This window comes from Dipodomys spectabilis, unplaced genomic scaffold (genome assembly GCF_019054845.1).
Source record: "Dipodomys spectabilis isolate Male_0828 unplaced genomic scaffold, ASM1905484v1 ptg000032l, whole genome shotgun sequence".
NCBI lineage: Eukaryota > Metazoa > Chordata > Mammalia > Rodentia > Heteromyidae > Dipodomys > Dipodomys spectabilis.
The window spans coordinates 25,000,614-25,015,943 of record NW_024870709.1 but is presented as its reverse complement, the minus strand read 5'-3'; the positions used below and the strand labels follow the sequence as shown (position 1 = coordinate 25,015,943).

General features: G+C 40.0%; 1 protein-coding gene across 3 annotated transcripts in view; it reads left to right on the top strand.

Annotated features, from left to right (window-relative positions):
• Senp7 (SUMO specific peptidase 7) overlaps positions 1 to 15,330 on the top strand; it is a 101,071-nt gene that overhangs the window by 21,744 nt on the left and 63,997 nt on the right. For 2 of the 3 annotated variants that reach the window (XM_042676892.1, XM_042676891.1), the window contains one exon: positions 14,439 to 14,636. The exons of the other annotated variant lie outside the window; for it this stretch is intronic. In XM_042676892.1, the coding sequence (XP_042532826.1) occupies positions 14,439 to 14,636 (198 nt within the window). The remainder of the gene's footprint in view (positions 1 to 14,438; positions 14,637 to 15,330) is intronic. 3 annotated transcript variants of the gene reach the window in all.

Below are 15,330 nucleotides of genomic sequence, written 5' to 3'. Positions count from 1 at the left end.
GCTAGTATCACGATTGCGTCCTACTGCAAATTTGTAGTATACTTTGAAATCAGAAAGCTAGTCTTAGAGTTTTGTTACTCCCCCCTCCAAGATTCTTCTGACTGTTCTAGAAATTGCAGTTGAAATTTAGAATCAACATGTCCAATTTAATAGAAATGCTAACAAAGATTACAATATTGTATTGTATTTGATATGTAGACAAAATTGGAGAGGTCATCCTTTTTTTGTGTGTGTGTGTGTATTTGTGCTGGGAGTTGAACTTGGGACCTGAGCACTATCCCTGTGCTTTTGTGCTCCAGGCTAGTGCTGTAGCACAACTCTACTTCTAGATTTTTGGTGGTAAATTGGATATAAGAATTTCTTTTCATATGTTTATATTTTAGATCTAACTTCCACGTGTGAAAGAAAATAAACTCTCTTTGTTCTTCCTGATGGATGAATAAAGCCCTACACATATGAGCATACAAATATATGTATATGTGCATACATAAAAATTTCTTGACTTGCCCATGTCCGTTGTAGGGCATCTGGGCTATTTTTGCAACTTGACTATAGTGAGTATTGCAGAAGTGAACAAGAGTGTGCCCTCATGCATGCCATACAAGTCATTCTTTTTTACTTCTTAAAATTGATTTCTTTTTCAGTAAATGTAAATCTGATGAATAAATTTTGTACTGGTTATTCAGATTTTCTATTTGACTTTTTTTTTCTTTTTTTTAAAGTCTGTTGTGGGGCTTGAACTCTGGTCCTGGACGGCTATCCCTGCGCTCTGCAGCTCAAGGCGAGTGCTCTACTGCTTCGCTCTACCGCTTGAGCCACAGCGCCACTTCTGTTTTTTTTAGTGGTTTATTGGAGATGAGTCTCACGGACTTTCCTGCCTGGGCTGGCTTTCCGTGATCCTCAGATCTCAGCCTCCTGAGTAGCTAAGGATTACAGGCGTGAGCCACCAGAGCTTGGCTTACCCCAAAAGTTCTTGTGTGCTTTGTACTCTGTCCTTGCCAAAGCAACTGCAGGCAGGAGTCAAAATTCAGTGAATTTAGTAATTCTATTTTATAATAACCTAAATTTTGTAATAAGTAAATCGTAACAATCATAATGAAGTTTTGAGAGGTAAACAACAAACATCCTTTATAGAATATACTGGACCCATGAAGTATGTAACAGAACAGTCATAAATGTCAATCTGTAATACATTTAGTTTACCTGTGTTGCAGTGACTCAGAGGGCAGTCAATGTCAGATAGGCTGAAAGACTGCACATTGTAAAAGTGCAATACACTGTGTCAAAACTGGCAATTCATTGATGAGATGATAAAATGATGTGTTAAAATGACCTTCACACATTGGTGACCTTGCCTCTAATAATTGATTGATGACTATATTGTTGACACAGATGATAAATCCAATCTAATCTTTAAGCACATTTCCACAGTCAACAATCAAGACAAAATGGATTCGTAGCTAAAGATTAAGGAAATTATAATACATAGAAAATACCTCAGCCATAGATGATACAAATGTTGTATGTGTTCCAAATCCAAGAAAATAATTTCAGCAAAATAATAATTTCAGCAAAATAATCCTGTTGCTGGTGACATACGTGTTAAGGTTATTAAAACTTACATCCTACAAATGGTTACTAAAAAGACTGTTGATTTTTGCAAGATAAATGGACAAATGCCTAGTTTATAGAAGAGCATTGGCAATAATGAAAAAGCCAATCTAGAGCACTGATACAGTTCAAAGCTGCTAGACTCAATTATTTGGGAGGCTGAGTGAGTCTGGATAAAAATCATTGCTCTTTAGTGGAGTTTGGAAACACAATTGCCTTGGAGACTTGAAGGTTGGCCTTCTTACTAAACTTGGGCCATTAATGTCTGGACATCCCTTCAAACAGAACATAGATTTTTGTCACATGTTGTCTTCAAGACAGGTTTCCATGCTTGAAATAATTATTTTTAAAATATTTTGTGTCTCAAAGAGTCATTTTCCCAGTGTCATTTCCCAGTCATTTTCCCTCCCCATGATTTTGTATTATTTAAGATATTCTTGCTCAGTGTCCAGAGCACACTGATTGTGAATATTTGGACAAGCAATAATAGGCAGCGTATGAAGGAAGTGTAAGGCTTACAGCAAAAAAATTCTTGTTTATGTGCTTTTAGACAAGCTATTCACTAATGCAGTATCCATCTCTGAATTCCTAGCTGCTGTTTCTTAGTCTTCATTTTCTATGATTTATCCTGCCTCAAGAATGAACTATGTTCTAAGCCAGCTAATGGTAAGAAGCTGAGGAAGAGTTTGTGAAGAATGCATGATAGCTGCTGTGGGAGTTGTTAGCACTAAAGTAAAATTGTTTCAAAGTATTAGTATGCCTCAGAGAATCATGTCAGATTGAATTATTAACTTGTGAGGTAATGTAGTAGTGAGGTAATGAAACGACATTGAAAGATTCTGCAGATTTTCAGTTTTTTCCTCTGGCCTGTGATCAGAAAATGGATGTAACTAGTACTACTCAACTGATTTTATTTGTGAGATAATAACACAGTTTAACATGAGAGAGAAACTGCTGTCATTGGAAGCCATCATGGCATTACAAGAGGGGAGGACTTCTTTGAGAGACTTATTTTATCAATGAAAAACCTTAGGCTAACATTGAAAAGTTAACTAACCTTACTACAGATGAAGCTTTCGCTATGGTTAATAAAAGTGTTAATTACATTTTCAAGAAAGAACTTAATTGTCTGCGTCTTGATCAAGTGATTTAATTATATGCCAGTACATCACATACCAAGAAAGTCTCTGCAGTCATTGCAGCTCAACAGTGTGTTGTCAGCAATAGCATACCTAAAGTTTGTTAAAACAGCACCAGTTTAAGGAGTTCCAGTTTCCTGTCTAGTCGCTTCAGCTCTGACATATAGCTGAGGACTCTCATCTAGACAAATACACCTACCCAGGCAAGTATGCTAGTATGCTGTTGACCACTCAAGCACCTGCAACTGTTAGGGTAACTCACCTGAGCCCATGCGTGGCATGGAAAGGTGGAGAGAATGTGTCTATAATTCTGTCCTGGTGCCTTGACACTGCTGCCACTTGCTGTGCTTGGACTTGACCCATTCCTTCCCTCTGTCTTATTAGGTCTCTGATAGCGACAACCACTAACAACAAATTCAAAGCAGCCCATCTCCAAAGCAAGATTTCATGGGGCAATTTTTATTTTATTTACTTATTATTATATTTAATGAAGAGTTAAGGGACATTTCAGAGTTTTAGTATTAGATGGAACAGTCTAGGGAGGATAGAAAAGCATCTCCAATACCCAGCCTACATTCCTATTAGGATAAAAATGAGCCTATATTCTTAGTACCAGGACCATACTTGAGAAACAGATTGAGAAACTGGTAGAGAAAACTTACTGGTGCAATGACATGACATGAAATGACTGGAATAGGACATCTTTTCCTTCCTTCCTTCCTTCTTAACTATCCCCGCCATGGCTAGATTTAGAGAAAGAGATGTGCCACACTTTCCCTATCTTATGAGATTCATCTCCAGCCTCAGGGTCACCGTAACTCACAGGTTCTTGAGATCCATTCATGAAAAACATTTCACCATGTGTCACAAACAAAAGAATCTCAAAGGTGAAAATTCTAGCAAGTTTTGTTTTGATATAAATGGGTTAAAGTAGGGAGAAATAAAAAAAGAGAGAAACATTTCCTACTTTCCATGCAGAAAATGGTAAAGACTCCTTATTCTTAGAATTCTATGCTATTGTCCCATAAAAGTCTTAACAACATTTAAATGCTTCCAGTTTTTTTTTATTTTTTAGGTTAACAAAGCAGGAAACATTAAGAAAAATTTTTTTTTTTACTTTAAGTATTTGAGAAAAAAGATGATGACTTTCATTCTGGAATATTTTCAGTTGGCCATTCATGAAATAAATGTTTTTCTCAAGAAGCCAAACTGGGGGCTGGGAAGGTGGCTCAGTGGTAGAGCTCTTGCTTTGCATGCCTGAGGCCCTGGGTTCGATTCCCCAGCACCACATAAGCAAAAAGAAAAAAGCCGGAAGTGGCACTGTGGCTCAAGTGGTAGAGGGCTAGCCTTGAACTGAAGAGCTGAGGGACAGTGCCCAGGCCTAGAGTTCTGGTCCCATGACCGGACACCCCCCCCAAAAAAAGAAGAAGCCAAACTGGGGGGCTGGGAAGGTGGCTCCGTGGTAGAATGCTTGCCTTGCATGCATGAGGCCCTGGGTTTGATTCCTCATCACCACCTAAGCAGAAAAAGCCAGAAGTGGCGCTGGGACTCAAGTGGTAGAGTGCTCACCTTGAGCTGAAGAGCTGAGGGACAGTGCCCAGGCCCAGAGTTCAAGCCCCACAACCAACCAAAAAAAAAAAAAAGCCAAACTGTCCCCTTCACTTTATAGGATCTTTATTGGAATAGTAAATAAATTACTAACAACTGAAAAACAGAAATGCTTAATACGAGTAACACTTATTTAAAGAAATTAAATTATATACTCAAGCCGGGCGCTGGTGGCTCACACCTGTAATCCTAGCTACTCAGGAGGCTGAGATCTGAGGATTGCGGTTCAAAGCCAGCCCGGGCAGGAAAGACCGTGAGACTCCTATCTCCAATAAACCACCAGAAAACCGGAAGTGGCGCTGTAGCTCAAGTGGTAGAGCACTTGCCTTGAGCTGAAGAGCTGAGGGACAGCGCCCAGGCCCAGAGTTCAAGCCCCACGACCGACAAAAAAATAAAAAAATAAAAAATAAATTATATACTCAGTGCAAGTGCTTAGAATGCAAAGGAAATATGTACAATGTAAGAATGAGAGTTAGGCAGAACTCAGTAGGCTTTACTAAAGATTCCAAAATAATAGGAATCCACTAGTTTTAATAAGGTTATTATGAGATCAAAGCTGAATTTTTATAGTAATTTTTTATTGTGATTAAGTGATTACATACATTTCACAAATTTCACAGTATTGTGGGATAGTGATACTTAAAGTCACAAAAACATTCTAACCTTCATGGGGCAAATTGTCTTTTATCATGGTCTGTAAAGTTTATGAGTTCTATGAGCTTTGACATATCGGGTGATACATACATTTCTTTCCTTTTGCTTAGTGTCAACTGTTTCCTCCTTCCTCCTCATTCCTTCCCTCCCATCCCTGCCATTGAGTTGCTTAGTTTGTTTTAATCAATGACCAGGGCAGCTGATGGGTCCCACTGTTGTATGTTTTCCCGTTTCCCTCTGTTTCTGTGTCCTCCTCCTAGTTTCCCTCTAATGTGCACATATATACCATATATGTGGTCAGCAGCATGGGGTCATTTAGTAATGATTCCACCAGCTGAGTGGAGGTCCTTTGTTTCTTTAGTCTTGTTTTCTTTGTCATATCTCTTATGTTTTGTCTTGAGTTTTTTCTTTTTCTTTTCTTTTTTGCTGGTCGTGGAGCTTGAACTCTGGGCCTGGGCACTGTCCTGAGCTCTTCAGCTCAAGGCTAGCACTCTACCATTTGAGCCATAGCACCCACTTCCAGCTTTTTCTGTGTATGTGGTGCTGAGGAATCGAACCCAGGGCCTCATGCATGCAAGGCAAGCGCTCTACCACTGAGCCACCTTCCCAGCCCTCTCTTATGTTTTGGATTTAACATCCACTAATCAGGGGGACCATGTGCCATTTGTCTGTTTGCTCTTGTCACTCACTCAACATGATTTCTTCTAGTTACATCCATTTCCCTGCAAATGCCATTGTTTTGTCCTTTCTAATGGCTGCATAATATTACATTGTATATAGGAACCACAATTTTTGGATCCATTCATCTGTAGTGGGGCATCTGAGTTGTTTCCATATCCTGGCTATTGTAAACAGTGCTGCAATAAACATGGAGGTGCATGTGTCCTTGTATCCTGGTTCCTATTGTTCAAGATAGATGCCTAGGAGTAGTATGGCTGGGTCATAGCTGCATTTTTAAAAGATCACTTTGATTTTTTTAAAAAACAATTGAAAGCATTAACGATGAGAATAAAAGTGTATTCAGAGAGATGTTGACATCAGAATGGTGGAACAGTGGGAGCAGAAACCAGAATACAATATGATGAGTGAATAAGAAAGGCAGAGAGAGATAGAACAAATGAAGGTATTCAGAAATATGTCTGTATAAGTGAGAGGTAGGCAAAGAGATGAAGTTAGATGTGGGATGCAAACAAACGTTCTTTGTTATTTATTGATTTTTGAGAAAGGAAAGATTTGCCCAAATTTGAGTATTGTGGAAAAAGTTAACAAAGTATCTTCTGATAAGAATATCTTAGATATATTCTAGTTATTACAAATGAGGGAAACCATTCAGTCTATTTCTTTGGTTTTGGCTTGCTTTGTTTAGTTTAACTTTTTCCAAGTTTTTCCATTTCCTTAGGTATAGGCAATGTCATTCTTTCTTTTTTTCTTTTCTTTTTTTTTTTTTTTTGGGGGGGGGGGTCTGGTCGTGGGGCCTGAACTCTGGGCCTGGGCGCTGTCCCTTAGCTCTTCAGTTCAAGGCTAGCGCTCTACCACTTGAGCCACAGCACCACATCCAGCTTTTTTCTTTTTTGGCTTATGTGGCGCTGAGGAATCGAACCCAGGGCCTCAGGCATGCAAGGCAAGCTCTCTACCACTGAGCCACCTTCCCAGCCCCAATGTCATTCTTTCTGATGGAAGCATAGAGTTCCAATTCATGTATATACTACATTTTCTTGATCCGTTAATCTACTGAGGGATATCTGGGTTGATTCCATATCTTAGCTATGGTGAATAATGCTGCAGTGAACATGGTTGTGCTGGTAACTTTAGTGTGGCCTTGTTTTTGGTCTTCTGGGTAAATGCCCAGGAGTGGGATTGCTGGGGCAAAGGGAAGCTCTATATTAAGTCTGTGTGTGTGTGTGTGTGTGTGTGTGTGTGTGTGTGTGTGTGTGTGTGTGGATTGTGGCGCTTGAACTCTGGGCCTGGTGTGTATGTGTGTGTGTGTGTTGTGGCGCTTGAACTCTGGGCCTGGACGCTATCCCTGAGCTCTTCAGCTCAAGGTGAGTGGACTACCGCTTGAGCCACAGCGCCACCTCTGGTTTTCTAGTGGTTGTTATTGGAGATAAGAATCTCACAGACTTTCCTCCCCAGACTGGCTTTGAACCGTGATCCTCAGCTAGGATTACAGGCATGAGCAACTGGCACCCAGCTATGTTTAGTCTTTTGAGGAACCTCCATACTGCTTTCCAGAGTGGTTGAACAAGTTTACATTGCCACCAACAGTGTAGAAGTGTTTCTTTTTTTTAAATTTTTTTATTTATTTTTTATTGTAAAGATATTATACAGAGGGTTACAGTTACATGAGTGAGGTAATGAGTACACTTCCTAGAAGTGTTTCTTTTTGACCACCAGCATCTGTTATGAGTTTTCTTGATAATGGCCATTCTAACTGGGGTGAGATGTATTTCTTTTATGGCCAGACCATTCATATTTCTTCTTCAGAGAAGTCTCTAAGTCTTTAGCTCACTTACTATTGGGTTGTTGTTTCTTTGAGGATTTGTTCTTTTTTTTTTTAAATTTTTATTTTTTATTGTGAAAATACTGTACAGAGGGGTTACAATTATATGGGCAAGATAATGAGTACATCTCTTATCAAGCATTGTAGCCTCCTCCTTTGTTTCCCCTTCCCTTCCCTACTCACCCCCCCCCAGCACCCAATCCTCCCCGCCCCCCCCCCCCACCAAAGTTGTAAAGTTCGTTTTCGACATAATGACTTGTACCTCTCATTGTTGCAACGGGTCCACCTGTATCCTTGAGGATTTGCTCTTGAAGGATTTAATTTTTTGAACTCTAGCTATATTTTAGATATGAGATCCTTGTCTGTTGTAAAGATCTCCCAATCTGTGGGCTTTCTATTTATCTTGCTAGCTTTATCTTTTGCCATGCAGAAACTCTGCACTTTAATGCAATCCCATTTATCCAGAGTTTCTTTTACCATACAAAACTATGCTTATTAAAATGAGATCCAAAAAGTGGTGACTGTTAGGTTCTTAAAAAGAGGTAGCCGAGTAAGAACAGCACCAGCACGCACGTGGTATTCAGGTAAGGGGTAGGTTTATTCAGTAGACCTGCTGGGACCAGGCAAGGTTGGCACTCCACGCGGCTGGCAAAAGGAAAAAGAGGACGGTCTGGCTGCGGTTTAGGCCTTATATAGGGTAGGGGGCGGGGAAGGGTGTGTCCAGGTAAAGGGAAGTGGGATCAGGTGGGAGAAAGGTGTGGCCACATCAGGTTAAGATGTGACCTCAGCGGATGCGGATGTGACCTCTTCCAGGTGTCCCAGTTGCCTAGGTAACGCAGGTACTGGGTGAAGACTTTGCTGCGAGGAGGGTGGAGTCTGCTCGCCATCCAGGAGCGGACCTTACAGTGACATGAGGGTTTTTTTTTTTTTTTTAGTTTACTGTTTGCAGTGGAGACATGAGGGTTTTTTTTAGTTTGCTGTTTGCAGTTATTTCATCCCCCTCCCTCCCCCCCCACCACTTTGGTTTATTCCCTGTTGACACTGTTTTTGTTTCTGTACACTTTGTCTTGTATATAAGTTTATCTGATTTGGGAAGGGAAAAGGAGTCACAGAAATGGTGGGACAAAGGGTGAACGAATGCAACAGTGATACTCACTGTGCACTATGTTGGAAATGAACTTTGCAACTTGGGGGGCAGCTGGAGAAAATGAGGGAGAGGTAACACTGTTTAAAAAGAAATGAACTCATTACCTTATGTAACTATAACCCCTCTGTACATCACCTGTACAGTAATTTTTAAATAAAACAACAATAGCATCTGAAAAAAAGAAGTTAACAAAGAAAGGTTAAAGATGCATGAAAATTCACACAATAACATTCCCAAAGAAGTAATATAGCAAATACTACTGAACATATCCTACATATCAAACACTGTGCTAAGCATTTTACCATGACTCACTTAGTTTGATTCTCACAACTGCTGTATGAGGTACTTAAAAATTTTTTGTTGATCATGGACCTGAACTCTGGGTCCCTCAGCTCTTCAGCTCAATGCTAGTGCTGTACTGTAACTTGAGCCCTAGGGCCACTTTCGGCTTTTTCTGCTTACATGGTGCTGAGGAATCGAACCCAGGGCCTCATGCATGCAAGGCAAGCACTCTACCACTGAGCCACCTTCACAACCCTCTATGAAGTACTTTTATAAATTGAGGAGAGGGCTGGGAAGGTGGCTCAGTGGTAGAGTGCTTGCCTTGCATGCCTGAGGCCCTGGGTTCGATTCCTCAGCACCACATAAAGCCGGAAGTGGCGCTGTGGCTCAAGTGGTAGAGCGCTAGCCTTGAGCTGAAGAGCTGAGGGACAGCGCCCAGGCCCAGAGTTCAGGCCCTACAACCGGACCCCCCCCCCCCCCCCCCACCAAAAAAAAAAAATAAATTGAGGAGACCACAGTACAATGATTAAAATCTAAGCCTGAAAGTAATGAAAATTGTATTTCACTAAACACTGCCAATTCTATTGTCAGCTAATTCAGAGATCCATCCACCTTACTAGTTTATAATGGGAGATGTTATTACTCAGTAACCAGGTCCTAGTAGAATGCTTGTTTTGGTAGAGGTTTGGTAAGTGTTGAGTGAATTATTACTAGTTCATAAAGCACTCTCTCTCTCTCTCTCTCTCTTGTCAATTGTGAGGTTTGAACTTTGGCCCTGGGTGTTGTCCCTTAGCTCTTCAGCTCAAGGTGAGCACTGTACCATTGAGCCACAGCAGCACTTTGGGTTTTTAGGTGGTTAATTGGAGATGAGAGTCTCATGGACATTCCTGTCCGGGCTGGTTTTGAGCCGCGATCCTCAGATTTCAGCCGCCTGAGTAGTTAGGATTACAGGCATGAGCCACCGGTGTCTGGCTTTCACTCATCTCTTTACTATTTATACCTTAAATTTATTTTTGCTTTTCCTTTTTTTAAAAAAAAAATTATGGTGGTAATGTGGTTATAATTCAGGGTCTTATGCTTGCAAGGCAGGTGCTCTACCACTTGAACCATGTATCCAGTCCCGTTATGCCTTCATTATTTTTGAATTAGGACCTCATTTTATGACAAATCTTCCTAGACTTTGGTCCATCTGCTTGATCTTCTGCATGTCACTGAGGATGACAAGCATTCTTACACCTAGCAATTGTACTTCCCATGTAGCTAGGATAACAAGTGGATGCTACTGTGCCCAACCATTGATTAAGATGGTGTTGAGAACATTTATGCCCAGGGTAGTCTTAAATCATGCACACCCCCTATGATTTTCCCCCAGGAGCTAGGATTACAGGTTTGAATGCTGCAGCTATTTTTCAAATTAAACATGTTTGGAGCTTCAAGTACATTCCATGAAGTTTTATTTATTTATTTTTTGGTTCGGTCATCTGGGCCTGGGTGCTGTCCCTCAGCTCTTCAGCTCAAGGCTAGCACTCTACCACTTGAGCCACAGCACCACTTCTGGTTTTCTGGTGGTTTATTGGAGATAAGACTTTCCTGGACGAAGTGGCTTTGAACCATGATCCTCAGCTCTTAGCCTCTGAGTAGCTAGGATTACAGGTGTGAGCCACCAGCGCCCGGCTTCCATGGAAGTTTTAAAGGATGTACTATTCTCCTAGATGGTTTGGGAGTTACTTTCTTTCTTTCTTTCTTTCTTTTTTCTTTCTTTCTTCCTTCCTTCCTTCCTTCCTTTCTTCCTTCCTTTCTTTTTTTCTTACTCTCTCTTTCTTTCTTTCTTTTTTTTTTTGTTGGTTGTGGGGGCTGAACTCTGGGCCTGGGTGCTGTCCCCTCTTCAGCTGTAGACTAGCGCTCTGTCACTTGAGCCTCAGCCCCACTTCCAGCTTTTTCTGCTTATGTGGTGCTGAGGAATCAAACCCAGGGCCTCATGCATGCAAGGCAAGCGCTCTACCACTGAGCCACCTTCCCAGCCCCAGTGTGGAAGTTATACCCACAACTAGCTGCTGCACAGATGAGAGGTTTTTATTTTACTATAATGTTTTATTTCACTGGAAAAATCTGTATAAAGAAGCAAGTTTGCTTTCTTTAAGGGAAACATTTATCTTAGCTTAAATAAAAGGATGAAAAAAGTGAGAAGAGTATACAGCCATGTACTAACAACTCTCACTACATTATTTCTGACTCAGACTGTGAGATAGAAGTCCTTTATACTCAAGAGAACTGTGTTTGCCTTCTAGTATGGCCTTATGAGTAACTGGAACATTTGCTTTCTGGCCCATAAAGTGTTGAAATTCACAGAGCTGCTCTGGCAGTAATTAAGAATGTGAATAGATAGAATGCATAAGGACTGAATTTGCTTTAGTTACAGATAGCTAATCACAACCAGTACTATTTTAATTAGGATGGACAGTATATATACATACATATATACTTATATATGTATAATAGTTCTAATATACAGAAAAAAATCACAGTTCTTTAGGACCAAGACAGTTTCTCATTTATCACAAACCTATCCAGGGAACCCAGGACTGACCGGCGAGCATCAGTGAGGCAGGAGGGCCTTCTCCATAGGGCATGCAATCATCTACTGAGTAAGCAGTCAAAGAGAAAATAGAATCATTTGCTCATTTCTTAGAGGACAGTGGGAGTCACTGAGACAAAAGAAACAAGACTGGGCCTTGGGCCCTAAGATTTTGGAAGCTTGAACCAATATCCTGTGAACCAGAGTTAACAAGTAGCTGATCTGAGTGGTAAACTACCACCATGATTCCATGAAATTGAATGAAAGGGTTTCATTTTCATTTCCTTACTTAAAAATTCCAGGTGAATAAATGTTTGGGTGGAAAAAATTCTCATTAATTGAGGTAAAAAGGAAAGGTTATGTCGAGAGGGCATGTATACCAACTTTATTTTAGCCTTAAAGCATCACTTGAGATGAAGTGTCTGCTCGATGCCTGTGAGGATAAAGATGATTTCTGACAGAAAGGACAACCATAAGATGCTCTGGCTAGTGCTTTCACTGGTCAGACTGCACTATATACCTTACTTATCCTGTTCCTTCTGATCCTTTACACCTGATCAAGCTATTGGTGGGCACAGAACTGCACCTTGGTTTTGGCTACAGTTTCAGGATAGTTGTTGGCCTGTTTCCTAATCTGTGTCTAGGCACATGGTTTGCCACCAGTAAAAGGAAGCAATCTTAGTAGAGTTGGAGTGCTGGCAGATCAGATAGTCAACAGTGTGTTTGGAAGGAGAATATGAAGTGGCCCCAGGAGCCATATTGTGAGGATATCACTACCTTGCTGTTGGGGTCCTTTGCCTCCATGTGCAAGCCCATGCTAGGAGTTGAGGAAAGGAAGACTTTCTTCTGCTTGTCCCATTTCTGGGTTGGATATTGTCATCAACAGTCACACTGTAGAGGATTTCCTCCATTCATTCCAATTCACTGATGTAGAAAATCATCATCCATTGCACTTCACCTTTGTGTGTGTTCTTTGTGGGTATACTCTGAGCCCAGATGATTTTTTTTTTAGATTTTCTCTTTTATCTAGAAAATACATGAGGACTTTACATTTCTTAATATGCTTGTGTTTTTTAAACAAAAAGTGCCAAAAACTGCTCATCACATAATAAGGTCATCATTGTTCTAATAAAGCATTTCAAGTTATTTCAGTCATTTATACATTGTTGGAAGTCCGCTTAGGAAACTGTTTACACCCCTTTAAAAACTCTATTCTAGGTTCCACAACTGTGTATAGTTGTTTTTTGTTTGTTTGTTTTGTTGGTCGTGGGGCTTGAACTCTGGGCTTGGGCACAATTCCTCAGCTCTTCAGCTCAAGGCGAGCACTCTATCACTTGAGCCACAGCTCCACTACCGGTTTTCTGGTGGTTAACTGGAGATAAGAGTCTCATCTAGTTTCCTGCCTGGGCTGGCTTTGAACCGCGATCCTCAGATCTCAGCCTCCTGAGTAGGATTACAGGCGTGAGCCACTGACACCTGGCCTGTATATAGTTTTTAAAAATTGTTTTATTTTTATTATAAAGGTGATGTACAAGGGGGTTTCAGTTACATAAGTCAGATAAAGAGTACATTTCTTGGGCTGGGAATGAGGCTTAGTGGTAGAGTGCTTATCTAGCATACATGAAGCCCTAATTCGATTCCTCAGCACTATTAACAGGAAAAGCCAGCAGTGGTGCTGTGGCTCAAGTGATAGAGTGATAGCCTTGAGCAAAAGAATCTCAGGGACAGTACTCAGGCCCTGAGTTCAAGCCCCAGGACTGGCAAAAAAAAAAAAGTTTTTTACATTTCTTTTTGGACAATGTCCCTTCCCTTGCTCTCTCCCAGTTTCCCCCTCCCATCTGTATATAGTTTTTTAAACACTGTCAGCAAAAGATGTGTTGAATAAGCAAATAACAAAATGTGATGAGGCAAAAATCTGCAAATGTTCATCTATCAGGTTTCCTTCTGCGATTGTACAAGTAAATGTTTTACATTTACCCATTTTAGAAAAGTAAAACAAGACTGTAAATGAGGGCTGGGAAGGTGGCTCAGTGGTAGAGCGCTTGCCTTGCATGCATGAGGCCCTGGGTTCGATTCCTCAGCACCACATGAGTAAAAAGAAAAAAGCCAGAAATGGTGCTGTAGCTCAAGTGGTAGAGTGCTAGCCTTGAGCTGAAGAGTTGAGGGACAGTGCCAGGCCCAGAGTTCAGGCCCCACAACCGGACCCAAAAAAATAAAAGACTGTTAATGATGTACTACCCCCTTTGCGTGCGTGCATGCGTGCGTGCATGCATGTGTGTGTGTGTGTGTGTGTGTTTCTTTGTGTTGGTGTGCCAGTCCTTAAAGTCAGGGCCTGGTCACTGTCCTTGAGCTTTTTTGCTCAAAGCTGGAGCTCTACCACTTGAGCCACAGCTTCATTTTCAGCGTTTTGCTAGTTGATTTAAGATTCTCAGACTCCTGCTCACGTTGGCTTTGAACCACAGTCCTCAGATCTCAATCTTCTGAATAGCTAGGATTACAGATTTGAGCCTGTGGCCTGGTTCCCTTCAGGTTTTACTAATGTTTTCATTAGTAAATCACATGTTGAAACAAAAGAACAGCTTTAGTGTAGGAAGTGGTTGCATCTGTGACGGGTGTTGTAATGATAGCTATGGATTATTCAGTAGTGTGAATGAGTAACAGCTTTACCTATGAGTGACCACAGTTGTAGTATGTGTGACAGATTCTAAAAAATACACTCTCAGTATAAGTGAAATGGACCTTACTTTCAATGTATGTTTGAGAAAGTTTATGCTTTTTTCCCTTAAGGTACTTACTACCATAATGAATTACTTGAAGAACCGAAATTGAGAATTCCTGGAGATAATAATTTGCTACAGTTTGTGATAAATTCATGTATTATATAATGTTTAGCCCAGTATGTATTATTTATGTGTATAACAGGCATCTCAAAGTTATGTTGACGAATGTCTTATGGACGGACTTAGGACGAAAATTCAGAAAGACCCTACCTAGAAAGGATGCTAATTTATGGGATGCTGAGAAGGTGCAATCAGACTCATTGCCTTCGACATCTGTTGACAGCATAGAGACATGTCAAAAATTAAAATCTCTTCACCAAAGCCTTAATTTATTTGAAAGGTATGTTGTTCAGCATTGATTTGTTCGACTTACCACATTTAAAATAATATAAATCCGATATTCTTAAAAATATAAACACGTCTGTGCCATTCTAAAACAAATTTTAATTTACAAAGTTAGATAATGGATTGATGAGAATTATATTTGAAAACAAGTATCCTTACTACATTTAATTTACTTTATAATAATTTAATTCATGTGTCCTTTTTTTTAGGAATTACTTATATAAAATGAAGATACATGGGCTGGAGGTGTGGCTCCAGTGTAGAACTCTTGCCTAAAATGAAGATACATGTATACATACATATATGTATATGCAGATACATGTTTGTTTCCATGTGCAGTTTTTATTTTTTTGCATCTTTAGCATAACCTTAAACATTATTTAATCAAGTAGCTCACCTTTGGCTTTGTGAACTTTTCTATATTTTTGTGCATTTTTTTAAAGAAAGGAGATGTTGCTTCCAGTTTTAGATAGTAAATATTTGGTTTAAGCTCAAATTTTGTTTTGTGTTTAAAAAAATTATATGGTATTTTGTGATTGAAAACTAGAAATTAGCTCTAGGACCATGTCAATATAATAAATATATATATTGCACAAGTCATATAAATCTAAATACATATATCATTTAAATTATATATGATAGAAATATAAATCTAGAATATACATAATGTGTAAATTACATTTGTATGT